This window comes from Ambystoma mexicanum, chromosome 5p (genome assembly GCF_040938575.1).
Source record: "Ambystoma mexicanum isolate Mex_15411 chromosome 5p, UKY_AmexF1_1, whole genome shotgun sequence".
In the NCBI taxonomy this organism is placed as follows: Eukaryota; Metazoa; Chordata; class Amphibia; order Caudata; family Ambystomatidae; genus Ambystoma; species Ambystoma mexicanum.
In genome coordinates, this window is record NC_090930.1 from 837925217 (window position 1) to 837950718 (window position 25502).

The 25502-nt window shown below is 44.4% G+C and overlaps 1 protein-coding gene across 1 annotated transcript in view; it reads right to left on the bottom strand.

Annotated features, from left to right (window-relative positions):
- Nucleotides 1-15394: 15394 nt before the first annotated feature.
- AOAH (acyloxyacyl hydrolase) overlaps nucleotides 15395-25502 on the bottom strand; it is a 1097690-nt gene continuing 1087582 nt past the window's right edge. The window contains exon 21 of the mRNA XM_069613263.1: nucleotides 15395-16260. Coding sequence (XP_069469364.1) covers nucleotides 16132-16260 — 129 coding nt within the window. The 3' untranslated portion in view covers nucleotides 15395-16131. The remainder of the gene's footprint in view (nucleotides 16261-25502) is intronic.

Genomic DNA, 25502 nt, shown 5'->3' on the forward strand with positions numbered 1-25502 from the left:
CGCGGGGAGCTTACGGGCAGCAGGGGGAGATTGGGTTCTTGCAGCGGGGACCTTGCAGGCAGTTGGGGGTGACCGGGATCTGGCTGGCTGACGGTGTCTTCGGGGGCGATCGGGACCGAATTGCAAGAGACTTCCGGGGTTGTGAGGGAGAGCGGGCACGTCCCGTGGGGGGCTTCTGGGGGGAGCGGGCACCGGGCAGCGAGGGACTTACGAGGCTGTGTCGGGGAGGGAGCCCGGGCCACCGGAGCCTTCAGAGGGTGGCGGGAACGGGCTGCAGGGGGCTTGAGACTGACTCACCTCGAAGTCAGTGGGGTGGACACAAACTGGAGCAGCACCAGCGAGTGAAGCATGCGTTTAGCACATGCAATTATCAAAATAGAAATCAAAATGGAGGACAACACAAGCGTCCCAGCACACTGTGGCCACGCCCCCTCCTCCTCTGATTGGTCAACGGCCAGAGGTCGCAAGAGATTGACAGGGGTCACTGGCCAATCGCCAGCGCTCGCTCTTGCGACCTCTGGCGACCCCCAAATGACGTCCCTGAGTTGCGCTACTAAAAACCTATGAAATTCAGTGACAAAAACTTTGTTACAGGGACATTATGGTTCCAAGTAAATCCGAAAACCCCCTGAAATTCGCCAGTTATGTGAAAACAAGGCCATATGGTGACCAGGGGCTGCTAAAATGCTCCAACATATATAACTGTTCAAGTGAAAGGTTTTGAGCTAGTTGCAACATTCAAAGGGTTACCCCCCTGGGGAATCATGCATCAGGTTTCATGCATTGTCTAGACTGACATGTTGTTGAAATGTCGAGGTAAGTCAGAAAAGAGATGAAAATAACAATGTGATATCACTGGGCATTGCACTGTCAAACACTCACTCGCAATGCCAATGGAGCTCAAGACGAGTGAGCCACACAGAGGCAAACGAACGATTTTGACCATGAAAGGGAGAGAGTTCCCGCTTAAAAGCTGAGCCTTTCTTTTCATATTTGCCTTCCTTTCTTCATGAGACAATGCCACAGGTTCAAGGCAGTTAGATGTATGAAATACGTATTTCTACATAGAAAGTTGGACTTTATCTGTGATGTCATTGAGTATAGCCTGGGTGGACACATGAGAAGGGGTTAGGGAGCCAGGTGACATGGGCTGGATGCTTCCATTTTGCATTGACATTGTAGATGATGACATGCAGACTTTAAAAGAAAAGAAGGACTCAGCTGCTCTTTTCCCCAGTGTCAGGGTGTGTGATGTGTTGCAAAGCGAAAAAAGAGAAAAATATATGGTGCATCTAACTTTCTAGCCACTGTTCATCGCTTCCACCCATCTCGATTCTAATCCTATGTGATCTCTCTGCTCGATAGCTTTTGACACTGTGGATCTAACTCCCTCCTTCTGACCTTCCACTCCCGGGGCTTTAAGGACTTTGCACTAGACGGGGTGGTCTCTTACCTCTCGGTCTGCCCCTTCTATATCTCATGCAATTGAAACTACTCCTACCTTCTACTCCTACAAGTTAGAATATTCCAAGTTTCAGTCCGGGCCCACCCCTTTTCATTCTCTATACCTCCTCCCTGGGCAGTATAACCTCTTTGCTGATAACGCCCAGATATTCTTCTCCTGTCCCTCAATCAGCCCAGCTCTCTCTGAATGCATCACTAGCTGTCTCGTGGCTATCCATCACTGGATGACGCTATGCTGCCTGATGCTCAACTGATCCAAAAATAGAAGTCATCTTTTCCTTGCCTCCAACATCAACCAGACTCTCTGGTCTGCCATCTCTTTCTCTCTAACTTCCTCCCTCACCCTCCCTAAGGCTGGGAACTTTGGTTTTCTCTTCATCATCAACCTCAAACTCCAAAAATGTATCATGGCATTGACCGCTGCAGCCAGAGCTAACGTCCAAAATACAAGAAAATCTGCCCACACCTCACTTTCCACTCTACTAAACTTTCATCTCAACCTTGTCCTCAGTAAAGTGGAGTGTGAGCCTGCTTGGCCGCCTCGCTCTCTACTTATTCTTTCCCCTCAACAGGATTCTCAGCTTCACTACATGTACCCTTTGCAATCTACCAAAGTGTCTCTCTACTCTCCCTATTTCAAACTGTGATCTTCCTCTCTCCTCAACCTCTATATCCACTGCCACACTGTGCCTTGTCCCTCTTCCACTCCTTCTCGCTGCTCACCCCTTTTCACGGGACTGCCTTCCCTCCTTTATTAAAGCCCATGACAAATACTATTCAAGACATGACTTAAGACTCACTTACTGAGGAACAGACACCTCACATGTTCCAATGGAACCCCCCACTTAATGACCCTAGCTCATCCTAAACGTGAAAATCTCACATTCATGCATTCAATTGTTTTACGCATACCAATAACCTGTAATTGAGCTAGGACCCTTTGCTTGGCTCCTTTGTTTAGTCTATTTATATCTGTTTCTTGCTCGTGTCCCTTGTTTATGTCCCTCCATGAGACCCTCTGCAGGGAATTGTGGGAACTCCCTATCCTAACATGAGGGGGGGTGGGGCATGAGACAGCTAGGACTGCTTGTTCCAGCTACTACCTGATATATCCTCTCTAAGTTTGACGAGGCGGGTTCCCATGGGTCGGCAACTGAGTCCTAGAATTCAGAAAACACTATTTAGGAAAGATTAGACCTGAGAACTGGGCAATAACAAATGCATGTTATCATGCTCCCCACAAGATGGCCATGGAGGAACTGAGATGGGAAGACCCTTAAACTATGTCCCAGACTGCAACCTTGCAGTCTTACCCAATTTATCAGCAAATGCATGGGAGGGAAAAGAACCAGGCCGTAGACTTGTGGTATCCTTGCATCTTTCACAACAGATCCCGGATGTTTTTCTGGAGGGAGACCAGAAATGTGGGGGCTCTGTCCAGCACACTTCGCAAAGGCCATAGTATGGACGGCATAGCCGCTCGTTCCGTGCCCCTAACAATTCTACGATGCCACTAAATGCAGCACCAGCATTCATTTCCTTGTGGGAGCCGATTCAGGGCAATCGGGCAGAACAACCATATAGTCAATAACACAGCAAAGGTAATAGCAAACTGATAGGAGTGGATGGTTTTAATATAAAAAAAACCAATAAAATCCTGCAGTTCTAATCACAGAAGGGAACCATTTATGAGAGAAGAGAGGGAGGGCAGCCCATCTCTGGGAACTATAAAGCCAGCTTGGAAAGCCCAGAGGGTAAAAGGATCCAGAGGGATGCAGACTGGCTTATAGTCACTTCCTTGACACAAGGGAAAACTATATCTGAAGAGATGGATGGAAGAAGGAGCACCCGGGTTCCATAGGAGGTGCTTGCGTTGGATCCCTTGATGCAAGAGGAGACTGTACTTGAGGGGCTAACCAGGAAGAAACCATTCTGGTGGAACCATAGAAAACCTTTCTGGAGAGTGGGAAGCGGCTGGCTGACAGCTAAGTGCAAAAAGATCACAGAAAGGGCAGAAGAGTCCAGGGACTAGGACTTCACACCTTCTGCTATTGAGGGAACTGGAGGGCCACAAACCTAGTCCTCTACTAGCAACCCCAAGAGCAAGTGAAGAAAAACCGACACCTGGCAGGAGGGCATGAAACACATCGACTGCCTCACAAGGGCCCTGATAAGGGGATAAGAAATACCTATCAACAGCACTGGAATCCAAAGGTCTGAGAAGAGACCTGTGATACAACCTGAACCCCAAAAGGGCTGGTTAGAGACCTGTTCTACATCCTGAAACACAAGGCCTTGAAAGAATACTGTTGTGCTTTCTGAGCCCATGGTTAAGGAGGGACCTATTGTGAACTCTGAATGCCAAGGTCTGGGAAAAGACATATTGTGAGTCCTAAAGGCCAAGGTATGGGAAGAGACCTGATGTGAATCCTGAATCCCACAGTTTAGAGCAAGACCTGTTGAGAGACCTGAAATCGAAGGTCCAGAAGGGACCTGTTCGGTCTGTGAAGAATCATGCGCCTCACTGTTCTGGATGGACCAGCTCCAGTTGCTGTCCTCTCATTCACCATCAGTTCTCCAGCCATTGTCAACCGACATCACCAGGCTCCCATGTGAAAAGGTGTGAACACCTTGCAAATGGCCAGAGGTGGTCTCAAGCACTCTGCAATAGGTAACATATCAACTAGAACCCAGACCCGAAAGCCACTAAAACAGCCCGCCCACTGTAAACCCAAAATTCACAAGTGCCGTATGAAAGATAAGAAATTAAAATGGCCACCCAAACCATTCTATGTATTTCAATTGCTCTCTTAAAAAGTGACTGTGATAATGCACCATAGCACAGTATCCAAAGTTCATTGCCACTCTGAGTGTGTCTGTTTCTGTTTCCATGTACCCTATTAGAAACCCAACAAAAGCAAACATTTGTGCAACTAATTTCAGCTTTTTATACACAGTTAAGGAATCTTCCATCCATGAAAAATCCAAAGTAAAGGCTGACACACATCTTTAACAGATATCAGCAGAGCAGGAAAACGAACATCAACAGGACAGGCCACCACAAGCAAATTGCAAGCAAACTAAATCATCCCAAAACACAGTGGGCCTCATTATGAGGAGGGCGGTAAGGGGTTAACTGCACCGGTAAAGGTGCCGGAGCCGTTAACCCCATACCGCCCCATTACGAGGTCTGCTCGCGGGACCTGCTCAGGACGCCTGGTTTTACCAGACGTCCTTAGCGGGTCCCGCGAATGGCCCAGCATGCTAACAACGGGCCCGTCATTAGCATGCTCCCTATTCCCATTGAGCCCTATGGGGGCTCAAATGGGAATGGACTGGGTCCAGGTTCCTTGAATGGGGAAATACCAGGCCCTTCAAGGTCGGAATGGCCTGGTATTTCCCCATTCAGGGAACCCGGACCTGAGTTTGGGGGGTAGGGCATGGCTACCTCCAAACTCGTAATGAGGCCCAGTGACTCTTTATACCCATTCTTGGATTTATTCCCTATGAGATGGGCATACTTAACAGTGTTTATTATAAAAATGTTGGGGATTATCTCGCAGTTCCTCGCATATCACACAAGCTTCAAAGAAAAGTACATAAATCTGTCAATACTCCAACTCTCGAGTGAGGAGGTCTCCCCCAGACACTCAGCTGCATAATACTATTATTGGAGCAGGTCAGCCTTATCTTGTTTCTGCTACAGTACAAAAACTCTGTGGTAATAGCCGGACAATTTACAATGTTACGAGTACAGACAAATGAAATAACTAAGCCAAGCATGACTCGTATGATAAGTGAACATTCACTTAAACATGCCAAGCAGCTTCGCTTACACATACCATATGGAAATATATGTAAGAAGAGAAAGTATCCAGCAGAACACATGGAGTTGTATCTTTGCATAGGCCAGAGCACAGTTACAATGGCTGGGCCTACCTGTTCATGGAAGCAATGTATTGGTTTTCTTTAAACTGCAGTAATACATTTCTACAGTAATCGGTATCTAGACTTTACATCTAAATCAAATGCATTTAAGTCATTACCATCGAATTTTATTCATCGAAAATACATTCAATCGAAATGCATTTTCTTTGAATAAATGTTGATGGTATTTCGATGCTGTATTACCGTAAGAGTAGGGTTTGGGGATTGTGGGGGACCCCCTCCAATATAATATAAACATTAAAACGTTACAAGGAGCTGGCCAGTGCCGACATTTCAGCCCTGGACAGCTCCATGTAACGTTTTAACATGGAAAATAAAAGCATCAAAATGCTATCTTTTACATTTAAAAGCACATATACATTGAAACTTGCCCTTTTCGATGGACAAGTTTAGATGGATATGTACTTTTACATGTAAAACATAGCATATTGATGCATTTGCATTGAATGGTTTTCCATCGATGCATTTCTTTTTCGATGCATCTTTTTTGATGCAAAGTCCATAAACCCAGTAATCTGATGTGTACATTAAGGTTAGAACATGCACTACTCTGCAATCATCCTGTGTTCATTATTTTCACCACACCATGCATTTACCATACTGCCATCATTTGCTCTATTATTCGTTCATGTGAGAGGTATTATAATCAAATACCAGGTATTACCATTCAAAAAAGAGGTCTTCAGATCATTGCCAGATTTTGACAACAAATATCCAGGTACTCACATCATTACACTCGACTGCCCCCACAGGTGCAGACACTCACATTATTGATAAAAATAATGCACTGTGAACATGCATCCAGAGACCACAAACTATTAACCAGTTGCTGTTCTTGTGCATTATTATTTACAGTTTGGCCTTGGAGGTGGTACACACTTATTATCTTTTGTCTTCCCATCCTGTTGCTGCCCATGTACACTGCTGTACTTCTGAATTCTCCATTGTCTCTGCCTCCGACTACTCTTAGAGCAAATCACACTTGACCTACTTCAATTCCCTCTTTTTGTAATGTAATGCTAATCGCCACCAGTTTGTACAGATTTATTCCTCCAGATCACTAACTCTATCCAGCACCTGTGCAGTAGTGCAAGGATCCATCCTATCCCATGTGATCATCAATATTTACTTGGTACCACTCAGTGCCCTCCTCGCTCCACACAACACCCACATTCACCAACACATAGATGATATACAGCTCTACCTCAAGATATCCTGCAACAAAGACCTCCACAGGCTCAAAGCCTGCCTCACATTGATCCAGTTTTGGATGTCCAGTGCTTACCTGAAGCTCAATCCCTCCAATACAGATTTTCTACTGCTGACCAAAAACACAGACCACCCTGACATCCAGACCTGGCTATCTGCTATGAACCTTGAGGTCTTCACACCCCAGCTGGCAACCTATGCCAAGTCCGTTGGGTTTGACAGCGACAGATATCTCTCTTCCAAATAGAGCATTGCTAGGAAGACAGACAGCTTGATACCAACTTTCTATCCTCTGGAATGTCAAGGTCTTCACATCTGCTATCCAAGTCTTGGTCCTCTTTGGATGGTGGCAATGCCCTTTTGGAAGGCCGTCCAGTGACTTCTTTGGAACCCCTGAGATGTGTACTGTATGCTGCAGCACAATGAATCAAAGTACTGCACACATTCACCACATCACCCTGACCCTCAAACTGCACTGGCTGTGGCAAATTACCTCCCTGAGGAACTCTGCATCTCTGGAGGTCTATAATCCACCAGAAGTAAGGACATGTGCAGACTTGAACTCTACTTGTGCAGGAAGGAAAGAACCAGAAGACAGGCCATCTCTGCCTATGCATCAAAGCTCTGGAATCGCCTCTCCATCAACAGCAGACTCACCCCCTCACTGCTACATTGCAGAGTGGAAATCAAGACCTTCCTCTTCAAGGAATGGCTCCTCCCTAAGACCACACAGCCTCCACTCCCCAACCCTACCTGAGACGGGACGATCTGCTTTGTTTCCTCCCTTGGTTTCTTGTAGATCCCTTGATGCCGAATTGCCCAGCCCCTCGCCTCCATTGTTAGCTTCTTGCTCCCTTGTATCTCTACTTCCCTCATTGAGTCCTTCCCTCTATGATTAGTAAAGCATTCCATTGCTTCCCGAAGCTAGGTTAACGCTCAATAAATACTATAACAACAATAATAATAATAATGAAAGCCGTCCAAATTGCCAATGTTTCCCAGTGGTTTCAATCAACTCACATTTGTTGGCTGTTCTCAGCTATGTACAGTAGTATCTGTGGTTACAGGTGTGTGCTGGTAGAATTAGAGTTGGGTGTGGCCAAGATTACAACTATAATAATAACAATAATAATGACACTAAACTATTAAAGGCTGATTGATTATATGCTAAGTTACAGTATATTTTCCCTATTGGCCCTTTTCCCCAGCCTGTTCCTTCTGTCAAAAACCTGGTTGTCAAGCTTTCGGCTTCTTTGTCCATGGCCGATCAGGTCTCCTCTGTATGTCAAAGGGCCCATTTCAAGCTACGCACGTTACGTAAAGTTCTTCCGTTTATCCCTGTTAAGGTTCATGCTCCGGTTGTGTCAGCCTTAGTTATCAGTAACATCGATTACTGCAATGCTCTTTACTTGGCCCTTACTAAATATCTTTTAAGTTGTCTTCAACTTTTGCTGAATGCAGCTGCTATGGCTATTCTTCATCCGCCCTGGGGTGCCCATATGACCCTGCTGCTACGACAGCTTCACTGGCTCCCTGTTGAGCAACAAATCCGGTTTAAGACACTCTGTATCATGTATAGGGCTATCTATGGTTTGGGTGCAGAATTTCTTCAGAGCAAATTTGCTCTGTACATTCCTGCCGGCCTCTTGTGGGTCAGGACCTCAGAACTCCTCAACCTCCAAGGTACAGGCTCATCCGTACGGGGGGTTGTGCTTTTTCGGTGGTTGCTGCCAAAGCTTGGAACCAGCTCTCGTGCTATGTAGTACCGAGTCCCATATCGCATTCTGACGCGCTCTGAATACTTTTCTGTTTTAATCCGATAATCATGTTCCTTGCCTCTTGCTAGTGCCAAGTTGCCTTCGGGCTTATGTTGCGCTCTATAAATGTAATTAAGATAATATATTTTCTGAGTGGCTGCAATACTTTATTTCCACCCACAAACAATACAACATTAACAATTGATAACCACAAGATAAGAGCATGAACACGGTATATCATATGATATGATATTTATAGTGCACCTGTACACAAGTGTTTCAAGGTGCGAAACTACCAGGAGAACCAACTGCAAAGTATGTCACACAGTGCATAACTGTGATGTTTATGAGTAATCTTTGCATTCATTATATTTTAAATGCATGGTAGAACTTTTACTGTGAAACAAAACTTCACAGTGTCTCCAACTGGAAGATGTATCGCCACTGCATAGCCGAATATGCAACTGTGTGGTATTATCAAGTGGGGAACCTTTAGTGATAATACAGGTACATCACTGAAGGCATTTTTAAACTGGACAACCTTAGCACCTTGATGCACAGACTTTTAAATGAATAGCACAGTCATACTTAGTAGGGACCTTCTTTTGAATTGCATTCCTTCATTGAATTGAAAGGGCAAAGTACAGACGTTTAGCATATGCCAAATATTCACCTAGAGCACCAAGTTCCAGAATATAGGCACATTGGCGAGGTAAACAGTTGGATTATGGAAGGGTCCTCCCAAAACTTCCCCATCCCCCACTGCTGTACTACAACTCCCACTAAGCCTATTCAGCACTGTCAATGGGGAAGGATTGTGTGAGTTAAAGTCGAAACACAGTTAAGGTTGCAGGTTGTATAACCCTATACAAAATCCTGTGCTAATGGTACGGTGCAATGCAATTGTCAGTTTGCAGAAGTGTGCATTGTGACTAATGGAGATGGGCTGATGCTCTTCTACGGGCTTCATCCTGATGGTGGTGGTGAAGCAGTGAAAGCGTTCACGTCTGGCTGCAGAAGGTCAATGTAACTGTGTTAGACTCTCACCCCCGCAAACAAGCTTATAAACTGGTCTTTTTTCAGATGTATTTTGGTGCTTTTGGTTTAATCCTCTTTAAGCATTTACAATACAAAAAACCACTCACTGAAAACAAATACTGTTCACAGCTTCCAGTAATGTTTACATGCTTATGTTTGCTTGTAGCAGCATATACCATTGCAGATTGGTTGGCCGAATGATTCTGTGCACTGACTTGCTAGCTAAAGATAGTCTATCCATATATAGAGACCCCCAGGGACAGTTTTAAATAATCTCACCGCTATCAAATAGCACATGCTCGGAACTGCTGACAGCGAGTGTTGTTTTTGGGTAAAATTATATTGATTGCAATGGTGTAGCTTTATTGTGACATCTGTACCAACATGTGTGGATCGGTTTGGGCTTCTTTTCTTCATTTTGTACCTACAGTACCTTTGAATTTTGGGTGTTGGTGGCTGTTTTGGTGGAGATGTTAACCTCCTGTAGAGGGCTCAATGCTCCCTCTGTTCTCAGGGTGCGCCATTTTACATAGGACCCAGCTGCTGTTCCACACTGCTGGGCGAATTTCAAAAAGGAGTTGGCAGAGGTGGTATTCAAACCCAGCACTCATGACTCCATGGCATATCCACTTGCATCTAGTGAAGCCTGCAAAAGGGCAGGTGAGCTTTGACTCATGGCCATTTGTCCCCAGGCGACCAGATCAGACAACACCTGTGCATGGGCAGCAGAGTTTCCGTGCGGCAACACACCGTGGAAAATGTGGAGAGATGACGTTCTCTAGTTATATCAGTGGTGGGGAAAAAAGAAATAAATCAATTAGAGGTCACTCTATAAGCGAGCAGTCCTTGAGTCGGAAAAAGAGTCATTTAGTGTAGGCCAGTATTACAAGTGTCCATGATAGGTACTTTAACACTTTTATGTATCACCTTCTTCACTTTAACAGGTTTCGATTATTTGGGATCATGCTTTGCTGTGGCCACATTCCATAATGTAAACCTAGTTACTTTCCTTCAAGTTGGAAATGTAATGGAACTTCCCCCTTGCTGGTCCTGCCACTTCTCTCGTGATCAGAAAAGATTAGATACACTTTTGCTTCAATCAACTTTGTTTCCTCATGTGCTTCAGCAACCTGTGACAACCGTCTGCACGATTTCCTACTCCTAATCAATACAAATAGAAATACTCTAGAGCAGTGGTCTTCAAACCTTTTTGTCCTGGGCCCCCTGAGCAAAATGTGGGCAGGCCGACCCCCCCCAAATTGCCACATGGACAGTAAGTCCAAATGGCTATTAACCATCACGTGTCGTCACTGCACCCTATTCCCAGTATAGTGCCTGGCTCCTCCGCCTGCTCCCATCACAGTCTCTGGGCTCCCTCATCCCTCTCCTAACCCAGTCCCTGGGCTCTCCCCATCCAGCACAGACCCTGGACTCTCCCCACCCTGCTCCCACCAATGTCTCTGGACTCTCCCCACCCTGCTCCCACCAATGTCCCTGGGCTCTCCCCACCCTGCTCCCAACGCCAATGACGACGGGTGAATTTTTTAAGTTGAGGGGCATAATTATTTCTCCCAGATATGCCACAGCAACCGAGCGTAACGAGGGAGCCCGAGCCAATCAAGGGGGGTTCTGTGGTTCTTCTCGAGGAATTTCTTTTAAATAAAGGGTTAAAATGTCGCATTTTCAACCATACTTTTAAAAAGCATTGGGTAAAAGCCAAACTGGGGACAGGCATGGTATTTTGTACTGGACATTGATGATAGTAAAAATATATCATCCCTGTCCCCTAGGCCTCATAGCACCTAACACACACACACAATCAAAATGAAATGTGTGTATGCAAGGCACTGGGGGCTCAGGGGGAAAGCATGGTATTTTTACTTGACATCTATAATAAGTTTTTTTAAAAAAAAAAAAACATATTCACTTAGGACCAGGCTCCATAGCAGCTCAGAAGGAGAGCTGTTTTTGGCAGGTGGGTAGGGGGATTGTGGAACAAAGGCCTATTTAAAATGCCTTTGTTGTACACCACCCGACTCGCCAAAATCCCCGCTCCCATTTACCCCATACAATGTCCCCATATATAATGTTGCCTATGCTGTTTCCCGTGACTATATGTATGGTGACATTATATACGGGGACAATATTACCCAATACCCCTGAGTGCGAGTGCTGAAACACCCTGCTCCAGCCTGTCCTGTCCGTATGTGCGAGGTGGCACAGGAGCTCCTCCTTGCACATACAGACATGCAGTTCCCCAGCCAGCATTTCCAATGAGCTATGCAAGGCTGGCGAAGCAAAGCACCCCGAGCTTTGCATGGCTCATTGAGGAAAAACTGTTTCCCTTTGGCTCCTCGGCTCCTCCATAATGGGTGAAGGGGCCACTGGGTTAATGGCCCCTCGCCCATTATGGATGAGTCGCTTCTGCCCAGTGCTCTCCCCTGCCCAGCTTTTTCTTTCCTCCCTAAAAAACGGATTACTCTTGAGGATGGGGGCTCACCCCCCGTCTCCTCTCCAGGAATGTGGCTGTGCCACCCCAGGGGTTGGGCTGCACCCCACAGTTTGAAGACCTCTGCTCTAGAGGAACAATATGGAGTAGTTCTACAACCCAACATGATACATTTCCCTGCACTCTTCTGATCCAGATCATTTTCTAGTGCTAATTGTATACTTCCAGAAACAACTTGATTTATTTGCTCTATTTGCCCATTGCACTCATGGTGGTACAGGACAGTATGAGAGCATTTCATCTTCTTGACACTGCAGAACTCCAACATTGTGGGACCGTTATGACATACATGGCCTCTGGAAGGCCTTCCTTCCTAAAAATGTCCTTAAACGTATTCACTCTCTGTGATGTGACTACATTGGTAAATGTTACTTCTGGCCTCTTGGAATAATGTCTACCATTACCAGCATATAGTTATTCTGGACACCCCTCTAATAATAAGAACCCCAGCACAGTTATCACACTGATCCTGCAAGTACAGGTAATGGAGACAACTGTACTTTACCTGTATTTTAGGTTTTGTAAATAGTCATGGAGGGGCAACACTCCCTAACTTCTCTTTCTGCTTAGGTCACCAATATTTTTCACAGTTGTTTTTGGTTTCTGTCATCCCTGAGTGACCGACCCTCATAGGCCCATTTAATCAACCTTCTCACCAATTGTGGTGTAAACAGCTATGTCCTCTCAAAACCCAACCCAGTTCCTCTCCACTGGAGGCTCATGTCTCATCTCCCAGAATTTTGCTTTGCAATTGCCAAACTCACATCTATGGAGCAACCTACGGAAGCTGCAATGCTACACCTTTTTAAGCATACCACCTGCTATGTAAGCCTCTGGCCATACATTCTCATTGACAGTGCTATTTTTCACTCCCTTGTACTGGCAAGCATTCACCTTTAAACACATATCCCTGCAGCGTGAGGCTCAGTACAGAGTAGGTACTCAGGATCATGCTTGTGTGCGTCCCTACTCTGTCCGCACTTTTGCTACCGACTTTTCATCCGTCCTGAATATAAATTTGCATTTTTTTTTCTAGCAGGAGGGAGAAAGCGGGGGGCAGAGCATGGGTAAGGTGAGTGCTAAGGGGGGGCCAGGTGGACATGTGTCAGGGGACTGCAGAGAGTGCAGGGGAAAGCAGGTCTGCAAACTAAGTGGGAGGAAGGGCTGGATGGGCTCAAGGGGTCAGACCCAGCCAGGCTAGTGCAGGGGCAGGAGCCCGGTAGAGCAAGTGCTAGTAGAGGCAGGGGGTCAGGGGAGACCAAGTGCAGGGGTCAACTGGTCGTGGAGCGCCTGGTGCCATGGATGAATCTGAAGGAACCAGGCAGTCAGTCAAAAGAGGCAGAGGAGGACATTAGTAGGGGAGGAGGAGAGGGAAGGGGGAAGAAAAAAGGAGGGTCTTGAGAAGCTTTCAGAACTTAAGGAGATCCAGCTCAAGTCTGAGAGGGACATGGAGGTCATTCCAGAGGGAGGTGCCTGCAAAAGAGAGATATCTACCCCCCACTGCCTACTTGGAAAAGCATCTGATCTGCAGAGAGTTGGAGCTAGAAGGCCCAAGGGTTCTACCAGGGATGTATTTAAGGAGAGAGAATTGGATGTAGCGAGGTCCCAGTCCCCAGAAAGCTTTGTGGATGATGCAGAGGTTCTTGAACTTGATCCTTGCAGCTACTAGGAGCCAGTGTAGAGATTTAAGGACTGGGCTAGAGGCCAAGGATAGTCAGATTCTGAATTAGTTGAAGGGGCAAAAGGAGGATTTAGGCAGATTGAGGAAGAGGCTGTTGCAGTAGTCCAGCCTAGAGAGTACCAGAGCTCTGGAGACATTGAGTTTGTGGCGGAAGGCGAGGAAAGGGAGAATGCCTCTGATGAGGTGCATCTGGAAGTGGGCCTTCTTAGCAAGGTCTGTGATGTGTGGAGAGAAGGAGAGTGAGGAGTCGAAGATGACACCAAGGTTATTTGCCTCGACATTTGAGAACAAGTCCACACGGGTGTTAGGAAGTGCAGTTTCCATGCCTCTCGCTGCTCTGAAGCCAGAATGGTGGTCGTGGAGACAACCAACAGATTCAGTGTGGTGGATCAGCTGGGAGATGACCATCTTCTCCAGGAATTCGCCCAGGAAGGGGGTAACAGAGATGCGGTAGTTAGCTTCCAAAAATGTATACAAGATGCAGTCTTGGTGATTGCTCTTGATGCAAATGGTATGGTGCATATGCCACCCTTATGTGTTTGGAATAACACTGCTCCCAGACCCACAGTAATCACTGAAAGCACGCTCAAGTCCATACCCCAGCCAAGGTACTTCCCATATGTTATGCTTTATTTTCCTATGTGCTTCCCTGCAAGTTTCATCCATTTGAACGGAGCACCATTCCTTCAAAGTTCTCTCAGGGGATATGTAATTTGTGAAACCTCTCCTACAAAGAGATTATAATGTTCTACAAATCCTTAAACTCATACTTTTGAAAAGGTGCTGGAGTGTCTCTTACTGCTTGTACCATGCAGGGATGGACTGGGAACCAAAAATGGCCCTGGAAATGTTTTTCAAAGTTGCCCTATATTACACCATCCGAGCAAGCACAACCCCGCCAGCCCTCTGGGTTGGTGTGGTTCACCACATGACAATTTGAAACAATGGGTTGAGACAGTGAGCTTTAAAGCACATTTGTAGCTATATAGGGATTAAAACTGGTTCAACATGACAGAAAACTGACATATAACATTTGTTAAGAATGAGGAACTACATACTGGAAGCTTTTTCGCAAATATTATTTTCAAAGAGAGGTTGGGGATGAGAAGGTGTGGAAGGATGTGGATGGGGTGCATGGGAGAGAGAAATAGAAAACCAGAGTGTCCACAAAAAAGAGGCCCATATGGTGCAGAGGGTCACTGGAATATCTTCAGAGTTTCCTGTAGGCAAGTCCAGCACTGGTGGCATGCCCTTTTTGGGTGGTGTAGTCCATGTTTGCTAATGATTTGCCCTAAAAACACCACTTATAACAACCTACGTTTACAATTCTTATCTTCGACTGTAGACACATAGGGCCTGATTCATGGAAGTGTTTTATAATGGCACAATCCCATAGGAAAACGTTCCATGAATCAGGCCTATATTCTCCAACCTAGAAAAAATGTGGCTCAAACGCATTATAACATTTCCTATGCGCATCCATGGAGACCCTTAAAGAAGGTCTGCATCATATGTCAGGCAGCCCATCTGCAGACCCCAACCCAAGGGACATCGTCGTATCTCAATGGTCCACGTGAGTTTATGAACGATGCCCTGCCTTGATGAGACAGGTACCCTGATTCATTAAAACGCACATTTGGGTGCCATTCTGCCCGAAAATCCCCATACCTCAAACAGGGATTTTCGGGCAGAATGGCGCGCAAATGTGCATTTTACGCGAACATGATTCCGGGAATCAGGGAGATGGAGTGTTGTGGCTAGTAATCAAGAATCAGGAGAGCCATTGCGAACTCTTAACTTGGCTTTATTTAATTTATTTATTTATCTATCTATCTGTAAGTCTATGATTAGAGAGCAGAACAGAGAGCGAAGCGTGGGCGGAGCTTCCGGTCCAGCCCGATGAACACCCAATCCGGACTCTCTATTAAGCTTCTGTTAGTTCCGTTTGGGTCAGCGGGTCTTTCCTCCGCGCTCCATGCTGTGCGGTTGGCTCCACATGCATTTCCTCTACCCTCCTTGTTGTGACGCAGGAGCGGGATGCTCCGCGTGCTGCAGGACGCTTCAATATGTGAGGGTAGAATCATGACGACATCCTGGAAGACACTATACGTGGTGCACGAGCCTGAGATGAGGTGAAAAGGGAAAGCAGCAGCATAGATGAAGTGATGAGATGTGTAGATTTATTTTGGGGGGCATTTTTTAGAGGAAGGCTGCCCCTACCATATAATTAATATTCAACGATCCTTGGGGCCATTTTAAAGACATTGGTGCACACTTCCTTTATAATGTGCATCCAGCCACATAACACACAAAGGAAATAGTTAACATTTGCAGGTATATTTGTGCAGCACTCTATAGCTTTGCATATTTTGCTCCTTTTTTTCATATTTTGTTTTAATTATGTATACTCTTTTACGCAGCTCTGGTATTAGCTGAAAGTTTCCAATCCTGAAAGTCTTTTCGTGGTCACCTCTTCTGCGCCCAAGCTGTCACGCTGAGCAGAGAGCAGGCAACGGACGACAAGCTCAGTGGCCGCCTTGGTTTCCAAATTTCTTTTCAATAGCAGCGTTGAATGGGTTCTCCCTGCCGAGCACCTGAGGCCACTTCTGCGACACTTCCTGCCAGGCAATTTCGGCTTGAAGGGCATGGGCAATCTGTGAAGAGGAGCAGAATGGACATGTCAGGCGCTCCTCACATTTTCTTGTATAGAGCTTTACGTAAATTAACAACCTCTGCAACCTTTGCCACTCTCTCAGTCTGTGTTAGCTGTCATCGCTTCATTTCACCCTGCGCAATTACACCTAAAGCCCAGCAGCAGATTCACATTTTCAGCTCGAGACATTTCAGTTTTTTCACGAAACAGACTCTCCTGTCACAGAAAAGACCCGGAATTAATGTGATGCCCTTTCCTCCGGAAAGGTACATGTAGCAGTTGCCTTTCAGCTCATCAAACAGAGCGCAGAGTAAACCCCCCACAACACACCGCGGATGCTAGCGTCTTTAAAAGGGTTTCTTTTTTGTATTTCATGTGTGTGCTCTTTATTCACCTCAGTTCATGTAGTTCTTTTGCTGCCTCCTCATCTCACCGTTTGGGGACAGAAGCTTCTAGATCTTCATTCCTATCTTTGTGGAGCTACTTTCAGGGCTGATTCGGTTGTATTTTGGACCCCCACCTTTACCAGAGTAATCACATGACTAACTGGTCCATATTTCTCGACAGTGATCTAGGTTGTGATACCAAGCTTTCGTTCCTCCTACAGAGCAATTGCAACCTTCTTTTGGGGGGTTAGGCTTATAGAACCCCGTTCTGACCCTCATTCGTGGAGGTTTGCATTACTTCATTAGAGGAAGATGTTTGCCCCTCATTTGGGAGTCAGCACACCTTTCAAAGTTCAATTATTAAATTCACAGTTGTATTTGTTCTGATAAGTGCATTACCAAAAACGTTTTATCATGACCATTCTCTATACAATGCAATTTAATCTGATGATTTATAGCTTGCACAAATATGCTCTTTAAAAAAAAGAACATCAAAGATAAATGAAGACATTTCAAGTTGCAGTAGTGAAAATTAAAACAAGGAAAGCTGTGGTTGCTAATCCGACATCTGTCAATAAGGACTGAACACAGCATCAAAATATGGGGTTGTGCATAGGTCAAGGTATTAAACATCAGCAAGAAGTATCTATAGAGCAATTCATCATTAGCCGCGCCACACAGGTGTGCTTTGTCTATGCCCAAATGTTGTTCAGTCAAGAAGCGCTGTGCGGCAGTTCCCAGTAAATGTACCGATGAGTTCACACGGCCAGGCAGACGAGGAACAGGCTGAGGTTGTGCTCATCCCAAAGTGTTGCAATGCTCTTGCCAGCCAATAGAGATGCTGAATGAAGAAATCTGCCAGTAGTTTTATCAATGGGCACGGGCCAAGCCCAGTTGGAGTGCCAGAGAGTCCACCTGTACTTGCACAGTCGTGGTGTCGGGTAGCTTCTCTACAGCGGACGACCAAAACATCCGTTTTATCCCCTTAACCCACCCCCATTTATGTTTGGTGATTTTTTAGCTGTTTTTGTTTCATTATAATTTCCTCTCTGTAATTGTTTTAGCTGAAATCACTAGATACCGAAGCTACAAGTGTCAATTTCATTCAGTACAACTGGTGGTAGCAACAGCAATGTTGATTACAGGGAGGACTAGCAATCATTCCTTCAAGCCGGATCCGCTGGCTAATAGAGCGGGATGTGACCAAGGAATAGAGTGCTGTTTCATAATAATCAAGATATAGATTTCATAGTCTGGGAAGTTAAATCCACCGGGGGTGTACGGCAATGTCACTGTATCCTAGAGCACTCTAGCTGCTTTACCTACCCAAACCAAGGTGGAAAACATTGATTTTAAAGTTGAAAGAATGTGGATGCCAGTTTGATGGGGATATTCAACACATATACTGACATTTGGGCATCAGCAGCACCATCTTGATTAGAGAGATCCTGGATGTGAGGGAGAATGGGAAAGAGATCCATCTATTAATTTTGGTTTGAAAGTCAGCGAGTAGGGGTGCATAGTGGAGTAAGCATAGAGATTCAGGGGATCTAGTGATATTGATGCCCAGATATCTGGCATAGTCCTGACGCCACCTAAAATTCTTGTAGTCGTGAAATGCATGAGTGGGTTCAGTTAAGGGAAACAATTCAGATTTACTCCAATTAATTAGCAGCCTGGAGTGCAGGCCAAATTATTTCACCTCATCCACTAGATTTTCAAATGTAATTCTGAGTTTTTAACATAGAGTAGGAGATCATCTGCTCATAGAACTAGCAGGATGGTGCAGAGAGGCAAATGTTCATGTCATGTATAGAGCTCATCCAATCACCTCCGTCATATTGGAAGAACAGCAAAAGAACACTGTGTATGACACCTGGCATCATCCCAATACCACATCAAAGGTATGAAAGACATTACGGGCTCAGACAACCGTACCAAATTCACCTGGAACTGATGCGGTAGACATGAGTCTGCAGACCCCACTGGCTATTGAAGAACCATAAATAAAGCCGGACAGATGTAAAGTGACATCATGAAGAAGAGAAGTTGATGTATGAATATCTAAAGAATGAAGATGTAATTTAAGCAACAAAGTAAACATGTACGCGAATGAAAAGTAAAACCATATGCACTAAGAAGATAAGTGATGAGAGATGTAATTGATGTAAATGATGTATCTACGCAGAAAGACGAGATAGACAAGACAACATAGAAACTTGGTTGGCTCAGAATCAAGGGTGCCGCATCAAGAAGCAACTGCAAGGCACAAGTCGATAGGATAGGTTATGTACATTGGACATATTTCTCTTAGATTAAGTAAGGCGTGACCACTTGCTAGTGCCAAGCATTGTATAATTAAAGATGCAGAAAGCACATGGAGGAAGGAGAAACCAAGTCTGCAGAGGCCAAGAAGAGTACTAGCACCTAATAGGCAGTAATATAATTGAAACAAATAGCACTAAATAGAAAGACAGAATGGGCAAAATCGTGGTCTCCTCACACATGGTGTAAGACAAGGTCTATTCAGAAAACTCCAGGCAAAGATAGCAATGTACCTTCACTCCCTTTAAAGTTCTGAGGAAGAGAACACGCAGCAAGGTCAACTATGAAGAAGTCTTGGCTTAGGGCCTAACTGATGAGAGCTGGTAGGCTAATTACCTAAGAAGGGCAGTTGTCTGACATTGTTCCATTTCACCTAGGTTTTGTTGTTTACATGCTGCTAACAAGCCAAAAGTCTAAGGTTGGTAAGAGAATGCCAACCAATAACGAGGGTCTATGTATTGGCAGACCATAAATTGATGCACGGGCCTATCCGCTGCTGTTATTATCTTATTGTCCGTATTTTACATAGAGGTATTTCAAAGTGTGCCTACCAGATAAGGGGCACCCAGTGATGATACTAACACTCATATTAACTATATGTATATGTTTCTCCTAACCAATCTCTCCGCCCGGTAGGTTTTTACTGTTAGCCACATAGGATGACATCATAGCTGACATATGATGAGGTATAAAACCCTTTGTGAAACTGGAATGCGCTGAGAGTGTGTGAGCTACAATCTGTTCACCTGGTTTCCCTGCTTTATTGAACTGAGAATGAAGTAGTATTTTGCCATATTCTTTAAGTCTGTGCAGTTATTTGGGCCTGAGATCATTTATTGTGGCAATCCCATTTGGCACTTGAAATGCCCGAGGTGCTACTGCACATTTTGGTAGCGGTGTGGATGGGTCAGATCCAGACTCTTGGATTATTGACATCTCCCCCCATGATCCAGAAGATTGCAAAGTTTCCTGTCGAGAGCAGAAGAATCACACATGTAAATCAAGATGGTCGGCAGGTGCCTCGCTGAAGAATTTCCTGTCCGGTCCCAACAGGTGCCCACAGAATGAAGGCGAAGTGATCGATTGGGGAATAGTAGATTCCAAAGGGCTCAAACTGAGCAATGGATGTAAGTAGAAAATCAAAAGAGCCAAATAAAAGGGGAGGAGATTGTGTTGCATATGTAGATATATATAGTGGGAGAACGTAACAGGATTTGTTTATGAGAGAAAGATTACCTTGATACCTATTCTCAAGGAGATAGAAGGGAACACATCACACTCCAAAATGGGGTATTAATAAGAGAGGATTCCTACAGCAAAACCAAAGAAGGATGTGTTTCACAACTCTAAAAAGGCATAAAATGCAGATGAGATACTTTTTACTAGAGAGAATAAATAAACACGATCGTAGAAATTGTTGCACACATTTTTTGGGGTTATGAATATGTCTGTCTAAGAATTTTATTTGTTTAAAATAGATATGAGTTTTTATTAGTTGTGATCATTTAGGTTGTAGATTGGAACTATAGAACGATAGCAATAAATTAACTGTTTAATCAGACCCTAAATACAAGTGAATGGCACCAATCATAGGAGGTTAACAGTTGAGGGAAGAAATATAGCAAAATACGATTCTTAGATTGTCAATAATAAAACAGCAGAACAGTAACAAAGAAGTAAAAAGTATACTATTGTGTAGGCTTGGCAAGTGTTTGAAGAAATATTTTTGGGAAATGGGCAGCGATTGATTGTGCTTGCTTGAATCGATTGTTGTGTGAAAGAAGGAAAGAATGACATTGATATAATACTAATTAATTAAAGTAATAGAATAATAAAAGGTCCGGTAAGTATTGACAGTTAAAAATTACTTGTCATCATGGAGGACACTCCTCTTCTATACTTGTGCAAAACATTACACAGGTACACATCTAAGATTAGGAAATATGCTGAATGGGTAAGAGGCATAGCTGATAAAATGTTCATGCCTTGGTCTCAAGAGGGTTTCCTAGCAAGAACATGATTGCATCATATGACAACATACTTACATGCTGTGTATACAGGGGAAAAGTTACAAAAAAGGTTAGCTATTTTAGAGCTATGGAAAATGTATCAGCGCGAGAAAGAAGATGCACAGAGAAGGAGTGGATGCTTAATCATCATGAGCGGGAGGGTACAGCACCCTCGGCTCCTCTTTCTCCTTCTGAAGACAGTAGTACAACCACTGAGAAACATAGATTCAATCCTCTCAAGGAATTAAAAGTAGCGGCGGGGTATATTAATCCGATATACGCACCCCCCGCTTATAGGAGTGAAGATAATACAGAAGAAAGTAAGACTAAAGAACGTGAATATATGTCTGGACATAGTAAATATGAGGAGCGTAACGAGAGAAGAAAAGGCTAAGAGACAAAAAGGATAGAAAGATAGAGTTAGTGAAGTAGCAATTGCACCGAATGAGTGGATGGGAGGACACATATTACTCAAATTAGACGGAAAGGGTATCAATGAAGTTAAGGAAAGAGAAGAAAGAGAGGAACGCGAAAGAAAGGAAAAAAGAGAGAGAAAGGGCATACAAAGAGAAGGAAAAGAGAAGAAGCAAAAGGAATAACGAAGAAGGTATGAAGAGCAGATAAAAGAGAGAGAGAGAAAAGATGGTGAGGGGAAGAAACATTGAGGAAAGAGAAGCACAGAGATTGAAATAACAAAGGTTGCAGAGAAGGTGAGAAGAGGAAGAGACGAGTGTGATGAGAAGATGGGAAGAGGAAGAACAAAAGGAAATGAGAAGGAGTAGAGGACAAAGGGATGACGCAATAGATCACATCGTTAACAGATGTGTAATACCAGTTGAAGAACGAGAACGATGGGACGAAGTGAGAAGGTTGCAACAGCGCCACAGGGAGTTGCATGAGATACTTAGAATACTGACATGGGCCAATGAGCATGAGGCAGAAGGTATAGGGAAAAGGATTGAGGAATTATACAGGCAGAGGAAAGATGGTTATGAGACCAGTGGGAGTATGGAAGGATCTCCACCGAGAGAAACAAGAGATAGGGCCTCATTACACGTTATGCAGTAAACCATGGTGCTATTAGCACCATGGTTGCCGCCGGTACCATACCGGTACCACCATGGAGAAAAGGGGAATTACCACCTCATTCCAAGGTTGAAGGGCGGTAATACCCCCTTTCGCCATGGCCCTTCCCCATTCCCATTTTTTCCCCATAGAGCTCAATGGGAATGGGGAAGGATCTAATTACGGTACCGCAAATTGCGGTACCATAATTAGCACCAAGGTCCCTTTGCGGGTCCCAACTTTAACGGCTGGTCTACACCAGCCGTTAAGGTTGGGTCCCGCAAAGGGACCTCGTAGTAAGGCGGTAAGGGTTTACCGGTACCGGTGCCCTTACCGGTACCGGTAAACCCGTACCGCCTACCGTGTAATGAGGCCCACAGACTGGATGATGTAAATATGGGCACGCATAGAATGCTGTCCCTAAGTAGACTAGACCTTGATGACGAGGAAAAGGATAACAGCCATACCATTTGGGGTATAATGATGTCAGACGAAGAAAGGGAAGAAAATGAGAGAGCGCAAGAAGAGGGGACAGGTGGCTCTTCAATAGATGCAAACGTAGGGAAAGGAGTGAAATGATCAGAATTAGGAGACCCGGAAACAAAAACAACAGAACCTATATCATATTCTGAATGACCACAGGGACAGTCTAATAGCATAGGGGAAATGTCCCTGCTTTATGTAAGTAGATTGAGGTCATTGCCAGGATGAAGTCGAGCAGGCAAAACCAGCCCCATCTGCCCACCTGGAAGATGAGAAGCACAGGTGGATACAAGTGTAGAACATGATTTACAAAATTCCGTTATTAGAGAAAGGGGGAGGACAAACACAATATATGAAAGTAAATTACCTAGTTTGACTACAGGAGCAGGTACATGAATTCATGAGTTTAAAAGAATGACAGCTGGAATGATATTAGCAGTGGGTGACGTAAAAGGCATACTAGCAGCCATTCTAGGGGGGAGAGATGACATTTGGAGACGAGCAGGATATGCGAGTGTAAAAGCACAAAACACAACACATGATGGAACGCCATTTAATAATTGTAGAGCAGACGCATGGAGGGCACTTAGAGTACAGTATCCTGATATGTCAGATATGGTAGTGATTATGACAAGGAAAATGGGTGAGAAAGAAGATCCTGCTGCTTATATTCAGGAGATTTAAAAACATTGGCATCTTGAGACGAGGGAACTGTGGGAGAAAATTGTAGCATTATTTTATCATATTTTATGTCAGGGACTGCCTGAGCCAGTGCAGAGGCAGATGAAAAAACAAGTAGGGATCGAAGCAAAGACATTGCCAGAAATACACTTGACTATCGTACATCATTGTCGATTGTTACAAGAGAAGAATAAGGAAACAGCCTAGATTAGGAAGCTTGAGGAAGCAAAGGTAGTTCAAAAATAGTTGTCAAAATTTGCTATAGATGGAGCAGTAGCGGTTAAGGAGTGGTCACACAAGAGTTACCGCCTACACAGCCAATCATTTTGTGGTACCCCGTTGATCAGGGCAGGTACAATTGTTGGCCACATAGTAGAGGGAATGGATTTAGGGGACAAGGAGGCAGATTTCAGAACAATCAAGGTGGGGATTATTTAGTGGAAGACAGACACAGCAGTGCTGGAATTGTGGGAGGGCGGGACATATTGCCCGAGCATGTTGAAGTAGAGGAGGCATGCAGCAGGACTGGCAAAACCCTAGACGGGGTGGGCTATTTTCCACCGTATAGTACAGAACCATCAGAGTATTATGCCCAAGATCCCATGCAATATCAAAAACGGTCACTGCAAATGCAGCAGATTCCGCTCCAATCACCATCGCCATAAGGGAAAGCACAGCAAGCGCCTATGCAAACACAACAAGTACAGACACAACTGGCGATGATGCCACAATGGAAGGCGAATACAGGAGTCCCATAAGTACCTACTCCCAGGATAGGGAGTGGGCCAGTAGTAGGAGGACATCCTTCTAAAGGTACAGGGATACATTTATATCCAGAATAAGAAAATCTCACAGAGTGACTTGATGTGTTCAGTACTATCTGTGACACCAGACGCCAAGAGGAACTGAGGGTCAGGGTAATGATAGGAGGCAAGCCATTTTTATTTCCACTAGACACAGGAGTGACTCTTTCCTGTGTTTGAAAGGGAAGTATCCAATGTCTGGCATTGCTATGAATGCACAGGGATTCTTTGGGGCTATGAGTCTGGTTCCTTTTACTAATGAATTACCAATTTCAATAGGAGAACATGACATGCCTATGCAACTATTCTATTCTCGACAGACACCAGTTAACATATTGGGACGTGATTTGATGACAAAATCTAACATGACAATATCTTTTACTGACAAAGGGATTATATGTTCCAGTCAAGGGATATTTTACATGAATGTAAGAAAATGTATATTAGCTTTTACAGGCCAAAAAGCATTGTGAGGTGTTCCTTTAGACCCAGAAGTATTTTTTCATAGAGTAAATATTTTATTGACATGGCTTCCTGGATTGATAAGTATAATGCTGAGGATACCTGATAAATTGTTGTTTGGACCAGAAATACCTATGGATGATGAGGAAGGACAGATTATTCCCATAGAAGTAGAGGTGGCAGTGATAAAAGAGGAAATGGTGGTTGTTCATGGGACGGATGATGAAGGAAGAGCATGGAGAACAATAAAAGCTCTTGGTGAAAAATATAGACTAACAGACTTGACAGACAAAGAGTTGTTTAGAGATGAGAATTCAGATGATAAACACATATTTTTCAAAAGCCTTACATATTGGATACAAATTGAGAATAGGGAAATAGAACAGAGAATGGCACTGGGGAAAAAAGAAACTGTCTTTTTTCCAGGAAGATTTAGAAAAGGTGCCATGTATCTTCTGGACCAACAGTCCATATGATGTATGTCTATTGAGTGGAGCAGGAGCACTTAAAATAATGCTTAAACCAGGAGCAATTTTACCATGAGCAAAACAGTATCCCATGTCAAGAGATGCAGACAAAGGCATATTTGAAAACATCTCTGCTTTGATACAGCAGAGAATACTGGTACCATGAGTTTCCACATGTTACACGGCTATGTACCCAGTTAAGAAATCAACCGGGGGGGGGGGGGTGTCATGGAGAATTTTCAGGAGCTATGCCTCCTAAATGATATTGTCAAAGCAGAGTTTCCTCTGGTTGTGAATCCAGCTATAATATTATGCAGCATCCCAGCTACATCTAAATAATTTACAGTAGTGGATTAAAAAAAATGCTTTCTATTCAATTCCCCTTCATGAGGACTCCCAAGATTTGAGCTAATTTCCGTACAGAAATTAGCAGTTGGAACGTACAAGATTACCATAGGGGTACTGTGAGTCCCCATGGATCTTTAATAGGGTCCATCAGATGGACTTTGGTAACATACAACTCGAGAGCACAATAATTCAGTATGTAGATGACATACTAATG